At 26.1% G+C, this 25,376-nt stretch overlaps 1 protein-coding gene across 2 annotated transcripts in view; it reads right to left on the reverse strand.

The window, feature by feature from the left end:
* LOC147801912 (serine/threonine-protein kinase mig-15-like) overlaps positions 1–25,376 on the reverse strand; it is a 90,779-nt gene that overhangs the window by 40,318 nt on the left and 25,085 nt on the right. For both annotated transcript variants that reach the window (XM_087155088.1, XM_087155089.1), the window contains exons 8-12: positions 21,571–21,753; positions 15,065–15,130; positions 14,552–14,653; positions 9,700–9,790; positions 1,088–1,222 (exon numbers count right to left, since the gene is read on the reverse strand). In XM_087155088.1, the coding sequence (XP_087011214.1) occupies positions 21,692–21,753 (62 nt within the window). In that variant the 3' untranslated portion in view covers positions 1,088–1,222; positions 9,700–9,790; positions 14,552–14,653; positions 15,065–15,130; positions 21,571–21,691. The remainder of the gene's footprint in view (positions 1–1,087; positions 1,223–9,699; positions 9,791–14,551; positions 14,654–15,064; positions 15,131–21,570; positions 21,754–25,376) is intronic.

Here is a 25,376-nt window from a genome sequence, read left to right on the forward strand (position 1 = left end):
AAATCATTCACTTTTTAACATTTGGCTTAACTTTTTTTTTTAAATTTATTGAAATAAATATTGTTATGAAATTTTTATAGAATAAAAACACAATTATGTTCAGAAGATTTATAATTTTCAAACCAATATTTTTCAGTGAAACTTATTAATAAAAGGCTCTAAAACCATTTTTTAAGGGTATCAACACATTCCTTAGACAGAAAATTTATAAGGTTACTTAATTAATAAATACTGGTAAATTATTTAATTTTTAATCATTTATAGACATTCACTTGTTATATTTTTTTATTATCCTCTATCATTCTTAATATTACTCTCTACTATCATTATGATTTGATATTTTATTTTTATTGTAAATTAACAGTTTAAAACAAAACAGTATTCTTTATTATTAGTGGCATTTTCTTATCCTGCAATATCACCTTATCATATAACGTTTATGGAACCTCAACTTTTATAATGAGGATTACATAAAATTATTTCCAGCCAAAACTGTTAGTAGGAATTACTAAACAATCTGATGAAAAACATGAACTAATTTTACTACCAAAAGTTAAATAGAAATTTTAAAAGAAGAAGAAGAAACATTTTAAGTTGCAATGTTAACTGAATAAAATGATTATTAAAATCTAAGTTAGAATTTTATTCTAATCAACATTTATAACAAAAGGTTTGGGATAGATTTTAGACAAAATGCAGAATATATTAATGAAAGAACCAGTATATGAATGAAATATGCTTACCCCCCTTGCCTGTAGCCCCCTCAGACACACCCTTTCTTGCCTCTCTTAAATGCTCTACCATAGTCTAATTCTAGGTGATAAAAGATCAACTTTTTGTTTTAAAAAATTGAACTGAAAAAATTGTTCCCATCAACTATAGTGATGCTGAAAAATTAAATATTTTTAAAAACCTTGTACCAAAATTAAGTACTTTTAATAGCCCTTATTTTCCAAAATAAAAATTAAGCAGTTTTTAAGGAGTGTGGGAACCTTGTAATAAGGAGGTCACCCAAGTTTGCACAACACTTGGGTTATCTGTATATGTAATAAAGTAATTTACAAGTTTTATATTATTTAGAACTTACTGTAGAGGTATTCAGAGTATTCTTCATCCTCTCCCAGACTCTTTCCTGATTAATCTCAAGTTGATCATCTTTTTCCAGCAAAACAATTTAATTATATGTGAATTATTGCAAGAAGCAGCACTGTGAAGATGAGTCCTACAAGTAATTAATATTATGATATAAAGATTGATAAGTATAAAAGAGATTCAAAAAATCAAAACAAATTAAAACAATGAAAATAATACATAAGCATCAAAACTATGATGAAGCATCATATTTGGTAAAAAGCACATTACAGAAAAACATTACAAATAGGCATAAAAAAAATTTTGAAAAAAAATATAACTGAATTTAAAAAAATAAAAAGAGCAGATTCCACACTATTTGTAACGTTTGTTTCTGCAATGTTTTCTGCATTGTACTTTGCATTAAAGATGATTTAACATAACTGTAGACAATTGTGTACTCTAATTGAAACTTGCATAAAATTTTTAATTTGTAACATGTATTTTTGATAGTTATACTATTTACAATATTTAAACAAATCTAACAGAATTAAAAAATGTCATCAAGCTCTCTGTTAGCAGTGTTTAAACCCCTCTCTAAAAAGTATTTAAGAGTAATTTTAAAATATATTTTAAATGTTTCCTTGAATAACAGTTTAAGAATCTACCAGTTATTTAAAATTCAACTAAAATTTACTGCAAACATAGAAAATAAGAAACTTTTGATAAATGAGAAACTTTACAGCTTGCTGGTAAATATATATATATCTATCTATCTATATATATATATATATATATATATCTATATATATATATATATATCTATATATATATATATATATATATATCTATATATCTATATATATATATATCTATATATATATATATATATATATTATATATATATATATATATATATATATATATATATATATATATATATATATATATATATATATTTATTCTTAGTGAAGAGAAAAGGAATAGCAAATCTTAAAACATTATTAGAGGTCAATGCATTAAGGATCTTATTTTAAGAATCTTGTGAAAATTATATATATCAAAAACTATGGTTCTATATTCATCAAAATACTATATGATTTTTTAATAACCATATTAAGAAAAATATATGACCATATTAAGAAAAATACATGAACTTTTAAATTAAGAAATAACAAATTAATAACCACTTCAAAACCTGAAAGATAAATAAAAGTCTTCGAAACACATGTTAGCAATTCCAACTTCTAAGTTAACTCTTGCTAAATTTTAGATACAAGTTAGAAAAATATTCCACCTGATAGAAATATTTATTATAAACAAATCATTGTGAAATAATGGAAATGTACAAGAATTAAATAAGTTTACTTACAGTATAAAATAAAAATTTTCAAAAACAACAAAGTAATGCAAACAGCAGTATTGAATTGTTTATCCACATGCACAAAAGGAATACTTAGAAAATAAAACAGACAAAATCTAAAAATATTTAAATTAGACAGCACAAAAAATATCCTTATAATAAATACCATTCTTGAATTTCAAAAATATCTTTCTGAGACAAACTAAAAAGCGTAGTATAGTTTTAAAGCAGTCTTATCGATATGTTATCAGTTCATAATATACTGAACAAAATTAATTTAATTCTATTCAAAGAGGATTAAACATTTTAGAGAATGCTTGCAATTTTAATTGGGATTTTTGGTGAAACCCAGAAAAGTAAGCTTATGCCCAAATATTGTTGTTTAGTTCTCACAAGCGATTGCTTGCAAACAAGTTTGTATCTAACAAGGGTGGAACATGTGGTTAAGATAGGGCACAAATTAAACATGTGATAATATTTAAGAATAGCCAAGACACGTTATTGGTCGAAAATGACATCACAATTTGTGGGAAGGGAGATGGTGTGTATTGCATGAGGCAATTTTGAAAAATTGTTGAAAACTTTTTCTTAAGATAAGTTTTTTTATTTTTTTTATTTAATCATTAATAATTGATTTCTTATTAGTTTCAAGAAATATAACTTCATTATTTTCAAATGCGTATTTCAGTTTATTTTAAAACTAAGCTAATATTGGTTTAGTTTAATTTTTTTTTTCTTTTGTGGTGTAACAGTTAGGCTGTTCACCTTCTACCTGTGAGGTCAGGAGTTCAATTCAAATTTCTTTATCTAAAAAGGTTAATAACCATTTAATAAGTTTTATTCAATTTATAAATTATAATTTTTTTAATCAAAATAAATTCTTTTAAAAAATTAAAATTTTACGACAAAAATTTATAAATGTTTTATTTTTCTTATTTTTTAATCAAAATATTTGAATTAATTTTTAACTAATTATAACATTTTAATGCAAATTTTAAATTACAAAATTTCTCAACTTAATTTTGTAATTTAAAAAAAATAACAACAAAATTTTAACTTATATTACACATTTTTTAATTAATCCATATATTTTAATAAGATAAAATTAAATAGTAGTTACTGATATTTTTTGTTTTTAAAATAATTTATAAATTGAATAAAACATGTTGAATAGTTCATTTTTAGAAAAGAAAGTTAAAGATAATAAATATTCTATTGAAACCCGAACCTCTCAACAGAAAATGGAAAGTCTAAATGTTGCACCACAACTGCAGGCGAGTTACGAAGTTTTTCTTAATTTAAAGGTAAATGAACTGAAACCTTAAAGGGTAATATTTTACCCTTGGGGCATTTCCTTGTAAAACATGCACAATCTATATAACTTTTTACATTAGGCATTTTTGTGTGACATAGTTGTAAAATTATTTTTGAATTATTTGCTTTATACTTTTATCCTATCTTGAAAATAAGTGAATATGAATTATCAATCAAATATAAAATAGTGCCATTTACAATTAAAGCAAAATATATATACATAAAAAAATAAGAATTTGGAAGTTATAATATGATGCAATTTTTCGTCAATTAAAAATACTTAAGAAAATTGGAGTAACTTATAAACTATATACAAATTGAGCAATCAATTATGAATATAAGAAATTATGAAGATAAAAGATTTATGAATGAACAGTCTCAATTATAAGAGAATTAAACTCAAAGCAATAACTCCCAACTTAACTGAATGAATCATTTCAATTAGATGTATTTTGCAGTTTCATTGTCAATATTTTATATATTTACAGAAACCGAGAAAATGCTAATCATGACAAAAACATTCATAAAAATTCTGCAAAATTAAAAATTTATTTTTAATTCCACTTATTTCCCTATATATTAGCATTCCTTAATTCCCAAAGAAAAGGAAGAATCGCTTAATATTCAATTTTTATATTAAATCCAAATTCATAAAATGATAAAAAAAAGTTAAATGACGTTAATGCAATGATTATATTTAAACTTTGAAAAAAAAAATGCATACCGAATGGTAACTAAAGCCATGTACAGAAACAAAAATTGTCTGCAAAAAATTCTGGCTTTCCAAATATCAAAGTGAAAGATAATCCAACAAGAAAAAGTCAGAGGGAAAAATCATGTATTCCCCTTTCACCCTTAAGAATTTACTCATTGGAGCTTTTTGAAAACTACATTGCAAATTTTTTTACCATTTCATAATTATGAGTATATAAATTAAATACATCAGAAATTACCAGCTTTTCAAATAGGAATAAAACTTCCCTTTTCACACGTAAGCAAATAAAATAAAAAGTTGCACATATTAAAAATAGTGCATGCTATGCATGGTTAAAACAAGACTAATATTAGACATGGTTTCGTTGAAGATTTCCTTTTCCCTGTTGGTTTTCCCACACCCTACTTGTATTTTGATATCCAATCACAGGAGAGGGGTAGATAAGGATAAGGGTCTTTTTCCAAATTTAAAACAGACTCCCATTTAACTGACCTTGAACTATTTTTATAGTAAAAAAAAATGGCAAAAGAAAAGGGAGTGTTTTTATATTAGCTTTTATTAGTTGTATAAAATAGTTGTTTAACATAAAGTTAATATCTTTCATTAGAATTTTATCCTTAAATTAAATTAGTACTGAAAAGAAAGTAAAAACCAGAGGGTGATGCAATATCCTGACACATGGAAAAAGGTTTGAAATTTGTTAATTTTTTTCTGATAAGGGAGGTGTTCGAAATTGCCAAAACTATGCTTACATAATACTTGAATGACTTCTAATTTAAAGTAATGATAATGCGATAATGGTAGGGAAAACCATTAACTAATTTGCCCAAATAATGTAACAGTAAAAAGATCAAATGAACATCAAAATGGATTTAAAAAAAAATTTGTTTAAATTATTAAATAATGTTGAGCTTTACCAAGAAGCTATAAACTTGGAAAAACAGTTATCAATTGTTTACATTACACTCTTAGGAAATAACAGTAAAAGGATAAATAGAATGGAAATAATCAAGGTTCAGCTGTTAGAACACTATTAGAAACTTCACAAGTTTGAAAAAAGGTAATTCAAAACTTTTCTTTTAAAATTAATACAACAATGAAACTTTCAACAATATTAATGATAGAACATAACTAATAATTCAAAGATACATAAGTGTTGGAAGAGCTTGAAAATTCTCTTTAAGACACACTAAACAACATTTTTTATATTATTGATCGGAAAAAACAAAATCTTATCTCCAATAATTATAATTTTTCAAGGGCATTGAAAAACATTCTAAAAATGCAACACTTAGTTATTTTGTTATACGAAATTCATTAACAGTATATTTTAATACCAGTGTTCTCCTTAACCCTTTTAAGAAGGGCAAACCCTTTCAGCTTGCCCTTTGACCCCAATAAATGTACTCTTTGCCATTTTTATAAAAATAAGACACTCTCTTTTAAAAATATTGTCTTTTTATTCAGATTCCATTTTCAAAAAAATTAATTCATTGTTTAAATAACAATTACACACTGGTAAAATTATGTGTTTATAGGTTAAATTCAGATTACTTTTACAAACATTTACTTTGTTTGGACTATTCTCAACTGGTGAACATTCTATAATAGAAGTATCTTTTTAGGGGGAGGTCGGGGAAGAGCATATTAATAAATTTTTTTAAGTAATTTTAAAACTAATTTCTAAATAAATTTTTTTCAAAAAATTCACATTTTAAAGTTTATTTTCTTATAATTTCTAGTTAAAATTATTAAAAAACGCTGTCAAGCTGTTTATCAATTAATCATTTTTTGTTAGTTTACTTTTAATTGAAAAAAAATATGCACAGAGTTTGTTTGTTAGCATGCCTTTAATTATTTTTATTAACAACAATCTCTTCTCAGATTTTGATAATGAGAGAGAATTACTTTTGAAATATACTTATAAGATAGTATGAGACAATTTATGATAGTATGAGGTAATTTAAAAATTGTCAGGGATAAAATTCACTTATTACATAATATTACCAATTTCAGTTTTTGATGTGAGTTCCTTTCAAAACTCAAAAAGCTTTTTTCAGAGAGGAAGCGCCCAACCCTTTTTTATTCATAGGGAGAACTCTGTAATACAATATATTTCAAATATATATAGATACGAGTCAGAAGAAGTTTTTTTTAAAAAAATCTCATTTGTTTCAAATTCATATTAATAAACAAAATTCATATGAATAAGTCACTATATAAGTCAAAGTAAACTAACTAAAAGGATGCGTTATTAAATAAGAAATTGATTTAATTTAAGAAGGATTTTGTTGAGAAGAATAAAAAGAAATATATAAAAATATAGAAGACAAAAAGTCTCAATTTTGAGGTTTTTCAGAAACTTTATAATTTTATAATAGCTATATAATACATTATTATAATGACTTTTTCAATTTTGTATTTGCGTATTTTGCTTTTAAAATATTTGTACAAATAGTTTAAGACACAAATCTGTTGCAATGCCGATAATAAGAATTAGTATTAGACCCTGCTATTTCGTTACCCAAATAAAACTTATTCTTTTAAATTCTGTAGGAGAAAATACATTTTTTCAGAAAATCAATAATAAAATTAGGTTCTTCAAAACATTTTTAGAAGCTTAAACTGCTGAACAAAGTTTAATGGGAATTATTGAGAATTTTAGAATAATCAAGTATTTTTAAAATCTATATTCTACCAAAAAAGGTATTGCAGATTTTTATTTTGCAGTATACTTTCATCTGATTAAGCAAAGAGAAAATAGCATAGGTAAAACTAATAGCATTATTTTACAATTTTAGTTTACATGACGCATAAACCTAGCTCTAATTTTCTATATTTTTCATTTTATAGATAAATTTGTGATTGTTCTCATTAAACTAAAGAATAATTAGGTGATTGAATGTGCCTAAAAGCTAAACTTTTTTTCTGAGGCTTTCCTCTAAAAAAAGTTCCTCTGCTTAAAAATTTTTAGGACAAATTTGTTGCATGAAAAATTTTTAAAAAAAAGTTCAAAATAATAAGTTATAAAATTTTTAACTTTTCAGTGTTTTATGCAAACTTTATTATAATTATTTATTTTTATAAACAAAAAAAAAATTCAAACTTAAAATAGTTTTTTAAATAATATGTATCATCGCTGAGAAAGAAGATAAATAAGAAAATTTGATAAAGACTACAAAAATTGCAGCAATTAAAAGTTTACATATTTTATAGTCATTACTTTATATTTATTAAGAGTTTTATCAATTCAAATTTAGCCAAACACTGCATGGGTATAGATGTGGTCAGATAAATACCCAGTAAGTATGGTATTTATAAATGGGTATTTACCTCTGCCTTGGGGTCGTACCCTAAATCAAGGCTTTTATAACTTTTTGTCATTTTTAAAATATATAACCATCATTTGCCTTGCTTATAGTTCTGGCAATAACATAACATTATTAATTTCAAAAAATGAACACTAAAGAATATCAATACCAGGAAAAATATTTCAAAAAACTATAAATACCTAGCAGAGGAGCTAAATTGTCACAATAAAAGCAATGTAAAAAGGTATTGTGCAGTATCACATAGTAGACTTTATGTTAAGTGATTTACGTGAAAATTGAGCGCTTTTCAAGAAAAAATAATTTTTTTCTAAGACAATGGCATTAACTGGATAAAATAGAAGAAATTTATATGCATAGGGGATGAGTTTAAAATTCCTTAACTGTGTTCATTTCTATTAATTCTATAAATTTAATATTTATATTAATTAATTTTAATTTTTATATTTATATTAAATGACTAAACTAAAACTGGAAATTTCTTTTCTAAGTTTTTGTTAAAAAAAAATATGTAACGATTTTATTTTAAATAAATGCTGATTTTAATTTAATTTTAAAATCAGTTGATATTTCAATGAAATTTTAAAAAAAAAATCCTTTTTTCAAAAAATATTAAAGTAAACAATTTAATTTTTATATTAGTGAATTATTTTGTCAAGTATGAGGAAAACAAATCTTTAAAATACAAGATAATTTAGACAATTAAACAAGAGGTTGACAAATTTGACTGAGTTAAATTTATTAAGATCTTGTATTTAATTTTCAGTTTTATGTGAAATATTGATTATTAATATTGTTCTGAGTTTTTAATTAAATTTACAACATTAAATTTTAATTAAATATGTCTTTAAATTAAACCCTTTTGTGATTTGTAATAAAAATACACATTGTAATGGACAATATTAAAAATTGAATGAGTTTTTAAAGATAAGTTTTTCTTCAATGTTTGTTTATAGAGGGACAGGGAATATTTTGGAGGGTGGTGGATGTACTTTTTAGGTGGTGTTATGTGATATATATTTATATCAGTATGTAAATATGTGTATGTTGAGTTTTCCTTAAGCGATTTTAGAAGCCCTTTATAACCTTTGATCCCTATAAATACACCCTCTCTTCCCTTTCTGTAAAAATAGCCACCATCCCTTAAAAACACTGCCTTTTTATTCATATTCCATTTTTAAGAAAATTAAATGATAATTACACAATGGTAAATTCATCTATGTTCATAGATTTAATTTTCATTACTATTAAAAATATTCACTTTGTGAAGTGAGCATTTGAGTAAATGAATGCTCTGAAATATGCTTTGATCCTTTATTTATGGTCTTTGATCTTTAAGTGTAGTAAATAAATTTTAAAGTGTTCAAATAATTTTATTTTGTTAAAGTTTTCAAATTACATGTTTTTGTGTTCTGATATTTTAAAAAATTATATTTATTAAAGACTTTACATGCATAACTAACGAAAAAAAATTTTTAAAAAATTAGTTAAATATTAGAATTATATGTATCAAATTGAAGTTCATTTAGGTTTAAACACATTTCTTAAGATATTCATTTGCATATTTTCTGAATCAAGTATAAAAAAAAATTAAATATATAGCAACATGGTATAGGAAACGAAAAAGTAAACAATGACCCACCCCCTCTATAAGTTGACCACTAAAACAATGCACCACAAGTGGTCAACTTACACAAGTTTTACTGTATATATATATTAGATTGTTTTCAATTTTTTAAGTTTGTTTTGTTTTTAACATCACTTAAAAATGCTGAAAATTACAATAAAGTTAGAATAAAAATAAATAGAATAGTATTCATAAACTAAATAAGCAAAAAAAAGTTACGAATTACATTAAAATAAAAGAAATGCAAAAAAACAAACAAAAAAAACTGTAGATTACAAACCTGTTTTTGAAGATACTGGCCAATATTCAGCATTAATTGTGTTTGCTACTTTAACAGCCTCATTTTCTGTCAATTTAGAAGCAGAATTCGCCTGGAAAAAAATATCAGGTATTAAGAAATCCTAAATATCAAATTTTAACCTAAATCAAATTTCATAGCTAAAAGAGACATTTCGTTATTTAAAAGTAAAACATTAAAACATAAAACCTGAAAATGCTTATAAAAGAAGTTTTGTTTTTTAAATAATTTTTATACAATGGTTATAACTGTAAAATATAAATTGTAACACAATTTTAATTCTGATACAAAACTGAAACTTTTTATTGTTCTTCTTACTCTTTAGTGGTGTAATGGATCATTGAAACAAAATTGCTATTGATTAATGATTAATTTTTAAGAAAGCCAAAATGTTATTGATTGTTATTGTATTGATTGAATTGCTGTTATTGTTATTGATTAATTTTTTAATAAAGCCAAATATAATGTACATTAAGCTTAAAAGTGCTACTTGAGTAACTTTTTGCTTTGCTTTTGCATTTGAGATCTTAAAGCTGTTTTATAAAAGCTCATTGTCGCATAATATAAAGGTTTTTTTTGTAAATGTTATTTTTATAGCCACTTTATAAATTATGTGGACACTTTTTCAGAAATTGAAAGTTAACTTTTAATAATATATGTAGTCAAAATATGGCAAACATTACCAGGTTCATATCTAAAATGATGAAAAATTTTAAGAAACAAGTGAAATAAATTAATTTTTAGAACAGTATAAAATATTCATAACAATTACATACTTATTAACCCTAAATAACTAAACATTCATAGCAGACTGCTGACTCCAGACAGTTTTGCGAATTAGTCACCTTGTGGCTACGGGACAACCAAACATGGATGGAGACGGAAAATATAGAATTATAGCTTTGCCTCCAGTGTAAGGCACTTAAACTGTGATTTTATTTATTTTCTTTGGCAAAAGAGCTCCGAAAAAAACCTCTTAAATAATGTGATTTTAAAAGTTAAGCATGCACATACATAACCTTAAACCAAGTGGCAGAGTAACTAAGACAAAATAAATACATAATTAAATTCTGTCAATGTTTCTTAATGTTTGAAAATGCTGCTATGCATCCATTCAAATTATTCAAAAGCAATATAAATAAATTACCTAAAAGAACTAAATCAACATAAAGAAAACAATATTTTTATATCGTAATACAGAAATCCTATAATAAATACTATTTATCACTAAAATTTTGAGATTAATTTACTAGAATTAATTTTTTTTTTAAACGTGAGCCATTATTATTAGTATTACTGCAGTTAATTATATAAAATCGTTCCATGATTATAGAACTGAAAAATAATGTTTCAGAAGTTGTGATGCCTATATAGGCATTACATATTTCCTAGCATTTAAAGATTTCTCTAATTTCCTAAATTAAATTTTTTTTTTAACATTCTTAATCCAATTTTCATTAAATTAGACTAATTATTTAGTTTTTATTACATTTTTTAAAAAGCATATATAAAAAATTTATTCTTTTCCTAACAATCAATACAACGGCTAATTTTTAACGGCTTAAAAAAAACTCTACCATCGTGGCCTGTCAACATTGTTTTTGAAATTGTTCTCGGAGCATTTCATAAAACGTTTTAATAAGTGGCCAGCATTTTCTCGTGAGACACAGTAATGTTGAGTGGTGGCATGTGATGATTTTTCCAAGGAAAAAAGTCTTTTACTTCGAAAATTATTCGACATAGGAATTCATATTAATACTAGGTGGATATGCAATACTAAGGGAAAAAGTATTTTTTTGACATAAAAGGGTTTTAGAGATAACAAAGTTTGCAATATAGAGAGTATACTGTATATGTGTGTGTATATATATATATATATGTAATACAAAAATTATAAATACTTTTGTATTAATAAAACCATTAAAACTCTTTCGTTTTCATAAAATGTCTTTGGTAAAGAATAGGTGTAGAAATTCTATTATGGGACTTCAAGGATGAAAACATTGAATTATAATTAGATTTATATTACAAAGGAGTAGTTATTTTTAGAATCTTGTCCCTCATTCACTTCCATATTAGGAAGCATTAAATGATTGCCGATAATGCGTATAGTTACAAACTATGCACTGACTGAGCCTTTTCACCTCCAAATCTGTAAGTATTTAATGAGAAAGCAATGGTTTTCGCATGTCTCTTGCTGATTAACGTGTTCCATAAAAGATCTGCCGGAACCATTCGGAGTTTTGTCCACACCCCCTCCCTTGTGGAGTGCGGATGTGAACTGTTATAACCACCACCCTACCTTTAAATAAACCTTTTTAGAACGTATTATGGCTTACAACTGAATCATTCAAGCTGAATACAACAATGATAACAAGGATGTAGCCTTGTTATTACATATATATATATATATATATATATATATATATATATATATGTAACATAAAAAGCTTTTATTAATCTTTTTATGTTAGTTTCTTTGCTATAAAACAACTCCTACTTTATTACTAATTAATTATTCAAATCGAAATACTTTCTCACACTTTTAAAAGCTACATCATGTTTCTAAATCTATTTTTGGCCCAACTATGCATAAATTTAAATAAAGATCTTTTTTCCCTTTTAAGCCGTGGGAATCACTCGAGCAAGTTTATTAACCAATAGTAATTTCTGAGATTTCCCTCTTTTCCCTAAATAGAGACATTTTAGGATTTTTTGCAAGATTTTCCCTACCAGAAAGACTGTTTGCTGATGGAGTAAACATCACTTCTTCGCTCCCACTCAACTAAGAATGATCAAATACAAGTTACTCTGATTTAATTAAAATCCTGTGTCTGTTTTCCTGCTCGGTCCGACTGCATCATTTTACATATATATATATATATATATATATATATATATATATATAAGATTGTTTTTGGCCTAATTTTTTTAATAATAAATCTTACTAAGAAGTAGTATAAAATTTTTAAATTAATTGCTTTCCTCCACAGCTAATCCTTGAAAATTAAATAGCAAAGAGGTAAAAAAAGTTAGCAAAGCTAAAATAAAACACATTTTTCTATATTTCATTCACCTATATTTTTCATTCATTTACAGAGGAACAAGAAGAAATATCTTAAACAAAGTTTAAAACCAAATATATCTATAGATGTTTATAAATATTTTGCTTGGTTACACAAGTTCTTTGGAATCTAAAAATCGGTCTTCCAACAGGAATCTGCTCAGTACACAGTGCTAAAGGCATCAATGAAAGCTCACCTTATTCACTAGACTTGAATGTAATGGATTTTTCTATTAGACTCATTTTGGAGACCAGGGTAAGCACAGTGATGTTTGAAAACGGGTTAATACTAATATAATTACATAAAATTTTGTACACCTTACAATTAAAAAGGTTGATGATTATTATATAATAAATGATTATAAATAACTATAAATATTTTTTACATGGAATTATTTTCGAGTAAACAAATTTTACAATTGTTTTTAAAAAAAATGTAACTTGAGAGATATGATAAATTGGGTGAAAAGTACAGGTAATGCACCAAGAAACTCAAATTTTCAATAGCATTCCAGACTGAACGATCGAAATATTATTTTCCAGATTTTCCTAATCAGTAATTTAAAAAAAAAGGAATATATAATAAAACAAAGCATGATATGATTTTATAGCAAAAAACATGGTCTGCACTAGCTTGCATTCATAAGGTTTACCTATTTGAGTTCTTAGGAAAAAAGAATAGATCAAAAGTTATTCAACTGTGTTTGAAAGTATTTTAGAAAAGTTTTACTCTTGGATGAAAATGTTTTGAGATATTGCTATTTAAAGTTTCCAAACCATTTTTATTCATACACACTCAATAATGTAAAAAATAATGTGTGTTTCTTATTTATATTAGTTTCAACTTATACTTTTATGATGTTACAAATAAACAAAACTTTCCAATTATCTAAGAGAAAAAATCTCATTATTTTTGTAATTTAGAAATAAAAATACTTCAAAGTATAAAATAAAGAAATATGGTAAAAATTTATGTATATAATAATAAGTAACTAAAAAAAACAACTAAATGATGAATCTTTAGTTTAATCCTAAACCAAAATAACATTACTATCTATGTTCTGTTATCTAAACTAGTACCAAAGCACACAAACCTTCTAATACATAAACTAGTAACTGAAAGTGCAAGGAACAAATGTAGCATTAGCAATAATTCAAAACAATTAATATATATAAAAGACTGTTTTTCTGGCATAATTTTTTTAATAATAAATTTTACTAAAAAGTATAAGGTTTTTAAATTAATTTAATTTTTCTTCAAGTCCTTAAAAATTAAATACAAAAGATGAAAAACATTAACAAAGGTTAACATCCTAACTCATAAACTAGCAACTGAAAGTGTGATGAACAAATGTGGCCCCATTGCCTATTTTAAACCTCTAACACTAGCGATTTGCATTCTGAAACCGAAAGTAACTACAGGGACTGCTCCTTTATAGTTTGGAAAGGGAAATCACAGCTGCTAAAAAAAAGCATCATCTTTGTAAAGATGACACTTTCAGCTTGATTTCAAACTGAGGAAGAGAGAACAAATGGGTTAAGCTGTTTCATTGAAATCACTCAATTATCGCCATTATTTCTGAGCATTAGTTCTATGGTTATTTTAAATTTAGATATGAATTAAACAAAATTGATCACTCCTGATTATACAATATAGTGAGCTTAGTGCAAACACTTACTACTAATAATTATTATCTAAAAGATAAACAGCTGAATAATTAAAGGTTAAACAATAAAAAGATTAAAAATTATTTAAGATAATAAACTCACAGTTGCAATATGTAAGGAACTCATAATATATAAAATTTTTCTGCTTCAAAATCTACCCTAATAGTTGACTTGTAGTTTGTATCAAACGCTTGTAGACAAAACCTTAAAATGAATAAAAAAATAATGAATAAATCATGAGTTATAGTGAACACACTAATAAGCAATTGAACAATCGAAAAAAATTATTTTATGCTATAGAAGTATTTTTAGAATTGTCTCTAAATAGGAACATAGATAGGTTAAAAACTTCTGACACTTCACATTTATAACAGAAACAAAAAAAAAAGAAAAACAGATGTATAAAAGCAAAACTTTTGACAAAAAAAGGGGGAAAAAAACAGGGATATATTAAAACTAATAAGCAATAGGTACATTAAAAATAATTTTTTTTCTGCCTTCAATGCATTACTCTAAAAAGGATCATTAATAAGATCATTTTCTGATACTCTGCATTTATAACAGCAACATAAAAAAAAAAAACATATATAAAAAAAAAAGCATGACTTTAATTACCGCCGGACAAGACAAGTTTTCCCAACAGCAACATCTCCAACAACAATGACTTTTGTCAGCCTGAGCCTATAAAAATGCAAATATAGTCAATGTTTTTTGAAGACACAAATACTGATAATTGAAGTTACATTTAATATGCAAACTGGAAAAAAGTCACATTTTCCCTGACTATAATTATTTCAATTACAGTAGATTATCACAAAAAATTCTTCGATTTGAATATCTCTGTTAATCAAATTGATTTTGAAGTGTTTTTTTTTTTCCATGCATATTTATTTCTTTTCCTATTTAAATTCCAATGCCCTTTTATTGGAATTAAAAATAGATGTTTTATTATTCGGTGATATTAAAAATAAGAATTGTTAAATACTCAAAAAAGATATATTTAATAAATTGTATTTCATTATAATTAAGAAGTTGTATGAACATTATAAATAAATGAAATGAACTTTGAATCAATGACATCAGCTAAGAATTCAAAATTAGATATTGCTACAATAAATATACAAACTTTACTTTTGAAAATATTTTGAAAAAGGTATTGTAACTTAAAAAAAAGATCTTGAGGGAAATTCCAAACCTGAAATACTGAGTTTTGGTGAAAAATAGGGCTCTGAGAATTTAATGCTCATAATACTCATAATACTGGGTCAAAGTCAAAAAAAATTAGTCAAAGAATGCTCCCTCGATAATATGATTATTTCAATTGGGTACTTGCACTGCAAGAAGATCTCCCATACCCACACATGTAACCATGATGTCAACTAATCTTTATCAGCAAAATGGCGTATTAAAGTTGAGTCAAGTTTCTCTACATAAGTTAGAATGTTAATTAACGATAAGTTAATTAAATACAGAGCGTACATCGAATCAGCTGAAATATAATTCTTTTTCGCCCACTTCTTTTACGTAACTTATTAGATTTATAATATGGTTATGTGTTTTATTGTAACCATGATATATTTTTGTTTTTTTGTACCTGGCAACTTTTATCAATAATTAGTTTATGTTCCACATGGCTTCGGACCTGTCTCTGCTGTTAAGTCTCTGAGTAAATATATGGTGAAAGAATCAACAACCAATCAAGATTGAGATACCCACACTACGCCATTTGCAGGCATCCCTCTGTCGGATGTAACAAACTTACTTCAGACATTAGAGGTCTTACTTTATTTGAATTAATTCATAGTAAGCAAAAAATGCAACTCTCTTACAATTATTCACTTAAAATTACTTTAATAAGAAAAATACCATAAAAACGAGAGAGAGAGAAATAATCTTACATTTCACATTTTGAAACATTTATTTTATGCAGGGATGAGAGTAGTCAGAAAGTAAAAAAGAGGAAATCTAAGAATGAATAAATATATATATATATATATATATATATATATACACACAAAAATTTGACAAAAAGAGTGAGATCTTTAAACTTGTAAACCCATGTGATTATAAATCCTGATGATTGATTTAAAAATTGTATGAATATATAAATATTAATCACATGCCTTATTTTTAAATTGAGACAATATGAATCCCGATATGAGGCTTTTAAATCACGTGAATATGAAACTCTATATAGAATTTTAAAGCATGCAGAAATACAAATCATGATGCATAATTTTTAGAGCACGTAAACACGAATCACGATGCATAATTTTCAAACCGCACAAATACAAATCACAATGTCTAAATTTTAAAGCACGTTTAAGTACGAAAATCGATGTTTGATTTTACAACAGCAAAAACGTATCACGACATAGAATTTTAAGCTTGCATGAATACCAATCGCTACATAAGATTTTAAAAAGCATACATACAAATTACTTTATTGGATTGGATTTCGTATAAATAGGAAAATCGATGTTTGATATTACAACCGCAAAAACGAGTCACGACATAGGATTTTAAGCTCGTGTGAATACGAATTGCTACATAGGGTTTTAAAAGCGTGTAAATACAAATCGCTATATTGGATTTTTAAATCTCGTAAATAAGAATCGCAATGTACAATATTTAAATCGCCTGAATAAGACTCGCAACGTTCAACTTTTAAATCAGGCAAATACGAAAATCGTGAATACGAATCACTATATAGGGTTTTAAAAGCGCGTAAATACAAATCGCTATATTGGATTTTTAAATTTCGTAAATAAGAATCGCAATGTACGATATTTAAATCGCCTGAATAAGACTCGCAACGTTCAACTTTTAAATCAGGCAAATACGAAAATCGATGTTTGACAATAAAATAGCGATTTTAAAAATGCATAAATGCATTAAACGATACTGGATTTTTAAATTTCGTAACTAAGAATCATAATGTGCGATGTTTGAATAGCGTAAATAAGAATCGCATAGCACAACTTTTAAATCAGGTAAATACGAAATCGATGATTGATATTAAAATCGCGAGAGACTGGACTTGGGATTTTTAAAAGGCTTGTTTGTATTGTTTTTGTTTCGACATAATAAATAAAAATTCACAAGATTAAGTGAATGAGCAAATAAATATTTTCACCCCAAATCCACCTCTATTATTTTATTTATTCATTTTTTTCTCGTTTGCTTTCACGCCAGACAACAGGGTCATGGCGTCTGAATTGCAAAAATACGAGCTATCCGGCGGATGAATAAAAATACGGAAAATCTTATTTTCTGTGAAGAGAAAATAGCTAAAATAAGTAAAAATACGGAAGGGTTAGCAGCTAGGATGTAGTTTGAATTTTTTGCTTATCTTTGAAAATCGTAAATAAATATGATTATTTTATTTTAACAATTAAATTTTCGGAAAAAAAAAGCGGAATATTTATTTAAAAAACTAGAGGGCTCCGCCCCCTGCTCGCTGACGCTCGCCAAACCCCGGAGAATTGCTTCGCAATTCTTGCTTGGTTTGCTTCGCAAAACCAAGAATGCTTTGATTTCATATATTTCAATATTAAACTGAATATTAACTGTTATCATCGAAAAGAATTAATTTTCTTAAATGCAGAATAAGCAGTGTGTCAATATCAATGTCACTTTTTTTCGTTGACTACAGTTCCTTCTATGTCCTATTTGTTCTCTAAATGAGCCAAAATTGTCAGAAATTAACATCAATGTGCAGATATAATCTTAATATGAAACTTGTTTAAAAAAAATGATAATCACAAAACGCAAATGATGAATTGTATACACGGATATTTTGCCTAAATAATTTTGCTTCTTGCTCATCAGAAAGAAGTAAGTTTTTCAAAAATAAAGGATATTCATGCAGCGGAGGTATATGTATGTTATCATTATGGCAGCAAGAATTAACAGAGCGCCCTTTTGCAGAAGCAAATCTCAAAGCTCCACAATAACTGCATTTTGAAAACATTTTGCCAAGACTATGTTTTGCCACTTTGATAGGTAACAATTTCGATAAATCACCAGCAAACTCATGTTGTTTTGATTTTAAAATAGGTGGATTAGGATTTTGGTCCATATCATTGTCAACATTGCGAAAGCGAATTGGTACAGTGTGCATTCCAACCACATTTTCTGTATTTACAGGTCTGGTTTGATGTGGGCAAATGAAAGTCGATGTTGTTGCGACTGTGTAGCAATTACACACATTCTCTTTTAGCTCAACCTTTGTTAGTTTAACTTTTTTTTTGTTAGTTGAATCATCATTAGGTTGTATAAGCAAAAGAGCATTATTTTCTTCTATACTATGAAGTTTACGTTTTTCCCGCTTTCGATTAGCTTTCGCATTGAGTTGCGACTTTTTAGTAATGTTAGGTCTTTTCTTTTTAGGCATTACTTGTAAATAAACAAATCGAATTAAGATTTAAAACCAGATTAAACTTACGAATTAACGTTTTAGAAAACAAATAATCAGATTAATCAATATATCAATACGAAATAAGTTGAGATGTTGTAAAACTGAAGAATGAAATTCTAACTATTTTGTGATTGGTTGCATCTCTGAAAAAGAAAATTCAGACTTGTAAATCACTTTTGTTAAGCTTGCCGTTTTCAGACATGTGATTGGCTGTTGTGAACGGCGGTTATTCTTCATTATTAACTGCAAAATCGTGCTTTAAAACTAAAATAAATAAAAATTTAAAATTATGTAAAAGATTTGAATGCCCTAAATGTCTTCCCTGAAAGATTCTGAATGAATTGATTCCTTAATCTTAGATTTTCATCACGTAGTTAAAAAGTTTTTCAGGGGACAAAATTAACTGCAAAAACTTTTTTTTAGAATAGAGAGAAAAGAATGAAACTTTTAAGAGAATCCGAGTTTTTGATAAAAAGGCTGAAATTCGAAAGGCAAAAGCGAAAAAATCTCATCTCTGTATAAAGGTCAACCAGTTTTATCCCAAGGAAATGATTTTTTGAGAAACTTCAGAGGGAGGAATGAGGACTTCAATGCTTTCGCTCCGCAGAAAATTAAATTCCTCATAAAATATTTTAACTTGTTCAAAAAAATTTCCACGGAAATTAGCGAGAAAAATGGAAAAATCAAAAAAAAAGCGGAAATCCGCAAATCCGCGGAAGAATCTCATCCCTGATTTTAGTTACTTGTTCATTGTACCAGTGATTATATTTCCTTAATTTCCAACCATGATTGCAATAAAGTATCAATCAGAACAAGTTGGAACGGGAGTCAACTCTAGAACAATGGATAAAGTGAATAAAAGTAAAAATGATTATTATTCTAAAAGAAAGTAAAACTTCAGGGTCAAAAAAAAAAAAGAATTAACGAAACTAAAATCATGCATCTTTTTTAAAAGAAAACTAATTATTATTTGCCTTTCAGTCAATATTATTTTTCTAGCAACATCATCTTAATTCTTTAGTAATAAAACATACCAAAGATGCAAAATAGAAGTATGTATTCATATTTCACAAAAAATATCTCAAAATTTTTTAAGCAAGCTGTGATGGCTCAGGGTATAGAGAGTTCACCTTCCAATGAGGTACACCAGGATCGAATCCTGGCAATGGCTGGTCGATTCAAATTCCGCATTCGGCTTGCACCGACCACAATGCTGACGCGAAATATACTGAGTGGCAGATGAATCATGGGATATAGTCTCCTTGCCGTCAGGCTAAACGTGGGAGGTTTTATTCTCCATGTAACGCAAATATGGGTTAGCTCCATCAAAGTCCTCCAGAAAACCAAATCTTTCCCAATATTTGATCCAGGAGTTCCCTTGTCTTCTGGGTTGGGTTCAAAATTACAAGGCTACGGAGTTGAACATTAGTAGTCCTAAACCCAAAATTGAGTAGGCTGTTCAACAAGGGTTAAAAAAACTTTTCAGGAAAAAAATAGGACTCTTAAATTTATGACAAAAAGATAAATTCTCTTATAAAAAGATCAAGCAAATAAATAAAATATTAAAAATTATTATCTTTAAATAACCAGACCTCAGATCCTTGACTTCAAAAAGAATTCTTTTTAATCCTTCAGCATCCAAACTGCTCTAAAAATTACCCATTTCCATTACCCATAATATGTTTCTCTAGATAAAATTTCTATGCTTCCATCTTTATGATAACCAACATTTAACAAAAGCTTCCCCTTTGTTGGTTCGTGGTTGCAAATCATTATACAGATAGTAAATACAAAATACAGTAAATGCAACCAATACTTGTCATCTGCATATTTTTAACATTTACAGTTGTATTATTTCCAAAAAGGAATTTGGAAAAATCAACTACACTGGGTTAAGCTTAAACAGCATTGCATACTCATACAAAAACGGAACAAACAAACAAAAGACATAAAAAAGGAAATGAAAAAACTTTAATAGCTTCTGTGACTACTCATTTTATAATAAATCCAAGTAGTAATAGAAGCAATAATATATGTTATACAACTAAAAATAACAATGACCGGAAATGAAAACAATGGCCCTCAGCAGCCAAAATTAGCGAAAAATTGAATAATTTACACTATTACAGAAAAAACCAACCTTATATGTCGGCCTCTCATCTACTCTCTTACTTTCTCAAACATTTAATTCAGTGTGTTGTGACTAACTCATAACACAATTAAAAATTGTTAAAGTATTAAAAGTGACATGTTTTGAGCACTCAAAACATAGCCACCCATTCTCAAGACCCACCAGACTAAATGAGGAAACCAAAATTTTTTTTTAAAGGAATAAATGCTAAGTGTCTAAAAAAGAAATTCATAAATAAAAGTGAAAGACAAAAAAAATTTACGGTCGACAAGAGACAAAACAGATAGATATGGGAGTTTATCTGATTTATCTAAAGGCTGGTAACAAGAGTACTAAAATAATTTCAACTTTTCATATTTCATATTATAAGGTAATAAAGTTTTTTGTTTTTCATTATGAAATATATTTTCTAGCTTCTGTTTCTTGAGATTATTTATTTTAAAAGAAAAATAGATCAACTGAGGCCTGGCTATATATCATCAAAAAAGCAGAAATTTCAAAATCTCAACTTTTTATTTCATTTTGCATAATTGTAAATTTAACGTCAAATAATTAAGATAGGATAAATACCAGTAACTGGGTCCTCAGTTACTACCAACCACGGTGCAAAGTAACGGGATATAAAGTCATACTGATTTCCAGCATCATCTTTGCAATCGAATTTGCCTCTTGCTAGTCACTATCACACCAACTACCTCTGAAGATGCAGATAATAATTCATTTTCATTGCTTTTGAATGATTCAAACTCATGCCTGAAAATTTAGGTACAACATTAATTTGTAACAGAATCATAAAAACTTACAGAGAATATCAAAATAAGTATTTTCAGAATGTTTTTTCTGAATTTAGAACATTAGTAAATTGTAATTGTTCTTAAGATTCTATGAAAATTGCTTAAATAGAACTATTTAAAAATATTGATATCAAAATTTTTACTTTAATAATTTGATCTCTATCTTATTTTTCTTGAAAAAAATAGATTAATATGGTATAAAAAATTTTTCATCTACAATTAAATAAGAAAAATAATAAACTATAAAAAAAATTTTTTGCGTGAAATTATGTTTCAGTAAACAGGTTTTATGAGTGGGTGCAATTTTTTAAAAAATTTCCTTAGTATTTTTGAAAACTGATTAAAAACACAAAAAGTGAAATTAACATATACGCAATATATTAAGAGGAAACAACAATTACTGCACTCTTGTGTGAGCTACATTAGGCAAACTATATTTATTAGTTTTAATTGCTGGCAAAACAGCTGAGCATACCTAAATAATGCTATAGTATATGAAATAGTTTAGTACAGCTGAAATATCATGGTTAAATATCCCATAGATTACACTTTGAGTGGTCATCATTTTTTAAAAGATAAAAATAAGAAAAAAAATTCCATGTATTTTCTCAGTTTATAAAGAAAAAATAAAAATTCCCTGTTATTTTAGGTGATTTTTAAATTTCCTGTGATTTTTAAATTTCCTGTATCTTCCTGTGGAGTGGCAACCCTGCCAGATTCCGGTTACCTCCTATATTTGAAAGGTTAAGAATCCAAAGATGCAAAAAAACATATATGTTAATGCAGAGAAAATACATTTTTGTGTTTGATTCATAATTTAATTAATGGTTAGCACTTAATAATTAGCATATTTGAGGTTACCCCTAGAAACCATTTAGATTGACACTAAAAAAATGAAAATTTGATCATTAGAACAAAAGTTATTTAGCGTGATATCTTTTCTTTGCACACCTGTACATAGAAGATATTTAAAAGATGGTAATTTTAAAGCACAAAAGCAACATTTACAAAATTAAAAGAGATAAAATTTTTTATACAATATTTTTTTCTTATCAACACAGAAAAAAATATAGATATTGAAAAAATTATATAATTACTCCTTTTTCATACTTTATGAGTCTTCATGGCATTAAAAGAAAGATAAAAAAAAGAGGATTTTAAAAACCGTGAAATTTAAGGAAGTAACTGAGATTGATGGTATAGTCATTTGTATTTACTACAAAATCACGTGAACCGATTCCCTTTATGAAGGGGTTAATTAAATGTATGCAGTGTGATTCAAGTATTGTAATAAATAATATTCATGGGTGCCACTCTAAAAAACTTTCAAGACAGAACTTATTTTTTGACCAATTAACACAGTCTGTTAAACAGAATATTTCAAAAAATTATTGCAGCTCACTTATCATGAGGGTCGTCAATTTATTATATCATTGAGTATACCAGCGGATATTTCATTGCCAACTTTTTTAAAAATTTCTTCAACAAATAAGGAGAAATTTGAGAATATACATGTAAACAGGAGACAGTTGTAAAATATAGGAGTCTTTGTTAAAAAACAGGAGACTTGGAACGTATGTAATTTTATATTCCTTTTTAATTTTATTTCCCTTTTTTTAATAATTTTAAATAATTATTAATAAATTAATTTAATTATTAATTTTATATCCCATATTTTAATTAAAACTAAAAAAAGTGAAATTAACATACAGATAAAAAGTTTAAAACTATAACGAAATATACTGCAGTTTTAGCAGAAATCATAGTAAATATGGAATATATAGAATAGAGAATAGAATTGAATAGTTAGAATTGAGATACAATTTACTGTAGTGCTTTTTTTTGTAGCCAGAGGAAACATTTCCATGCATTTCACATTCCATTCAAAGTAAAATTTACACAGTAATGCAACATTTTCCAAAATTACTACACAGTAATTTTTTGAAAATGTTGAATTTTTTTCTCATTTAATTAAACAAGTTTCAAAATTAACAAAATAATTGAAAATAATTTTTAAAAATTTAACCTAAGTCATTAGGCTTTAAAATAATTATTAATGAAATCTAGCAGGCTTACCAGGAAAAAAAATTAGAATAAATATAATAAATAAAATAATAAAAAATAAATATAATAAAAAATAAATATAATAAATAAATGAAGTAAAATATTTCAGTTACTATTCTTAGACTATGTAATATTTTAAACTTAGGTGATCAAGTAACAAGTTTAACAGACATATGATTGCTAGAAGAAATTATCTTAAATTTTTTATTCACAATGTATATTTTTTTGTATTTAAATTCTTTTTATCCTTTTGTACAAGGATAAAAAGGAAAATCATTTTTATTGATACATGAAAAAAATATATGTATTGAGAAAAACCACATATTACTCCATTTTCGCACTTTGCAAATCGTCAACGCATGAAAAAAAAAACTTTAAATTTCTAGGAATAACTGAAAAAAGAATGATTAACCCGAGTGTATTTATAACTAATCGAGAGCGACAAAAAGGGGTTAATTAAATTTATGTTTTGAGATTCAGACATTATCTCAATATTTTTGATATATTTAAAAACATATTAAAAATATAGAAATTTTTAAAAAATATAAAAAAATAAATAGTGATAAATGCCAAATAACTAGTTGAAAAATTATACAATTATAAATAAAAATACTTAAATGTGAGATTTAAATTTCTCATACCATAATAATGTAGTGATTTAAAAAAAAAAAAAGCGCGAAAATCAACAGCATTGATTTAAAAAAAAATTATTAATATTAAAAGGTTGCTTGGATTTAGTGATAATCAAATGCGTTTGAAAGTAATTACTCAAATGCACGTTCTAAATAATATTGTATGTAAAATTATATGGTATTGTATATAAATTTAATAATATGAATTAAAAAAACACATGGAAATCAGTAGCAATAACTATGACAAAGTCATTAGAAAAAATTGTATAAGGGACTAATAAATGCGCCAATAGAATTTTGCATATCATAACAATGTATAAACAATAAAGGGATTTAAAAAAAAAAAGCATTGAGAAAATTTGCAGTATTAATAGCCGATAAAATGATTGAAGTACCGCATGGATGTTATAGTATCACAGTACTTATGATAGTATTCACACAAATCAAACATATCAAAAAGTTATTACTTGAATGCGTGATTTAAATTTTGCGTGTCGTAATAATATTGGAGTTTTAAAAACTATGAGGAAATAATCATAAACTATGAGGAAATAATAAAACTATGAGGAATCAATTGACTTGATCTGTAAACTTTTCAACTAAATTTAGTTGAAGCCCTGAGGAGCTGCATATTTTAAGTATAATCTAATAAAAAGCAATTTTTAAAATTTCACCCTCAGAAACTGTAGCTACTACTCTTGTTTGGTAGTTAACAACATTGTAAAAGCATAATCTAAATGAAAAGCAAGCATATCTTTGATTATAATAGCTTCATTCCTTTTTCGTTTGCATTATCATACAAAAATATTTCCTCCAATTGATTAAGAATTCATTTAATCCAACTCTTTATAAATCAATGATATGTTTTTTTTAATAACTTTGGCAT

Source organism: Parasteatoda tepidariorum, chromosome 11 (assembly GCF_982258835.1).
Source record: "Parasteatoda tepidariorum strain Cologne lab strain chromosome 11, Ptep-v5.0, whole genome shotgun sequence".
Lineage (NCBI taxonomy): Eukaryota > Metazoa > Arthropoda > Arachnida > Araneae > Theridiidae > Parasteatoda > Parasteatoda tepidariorum.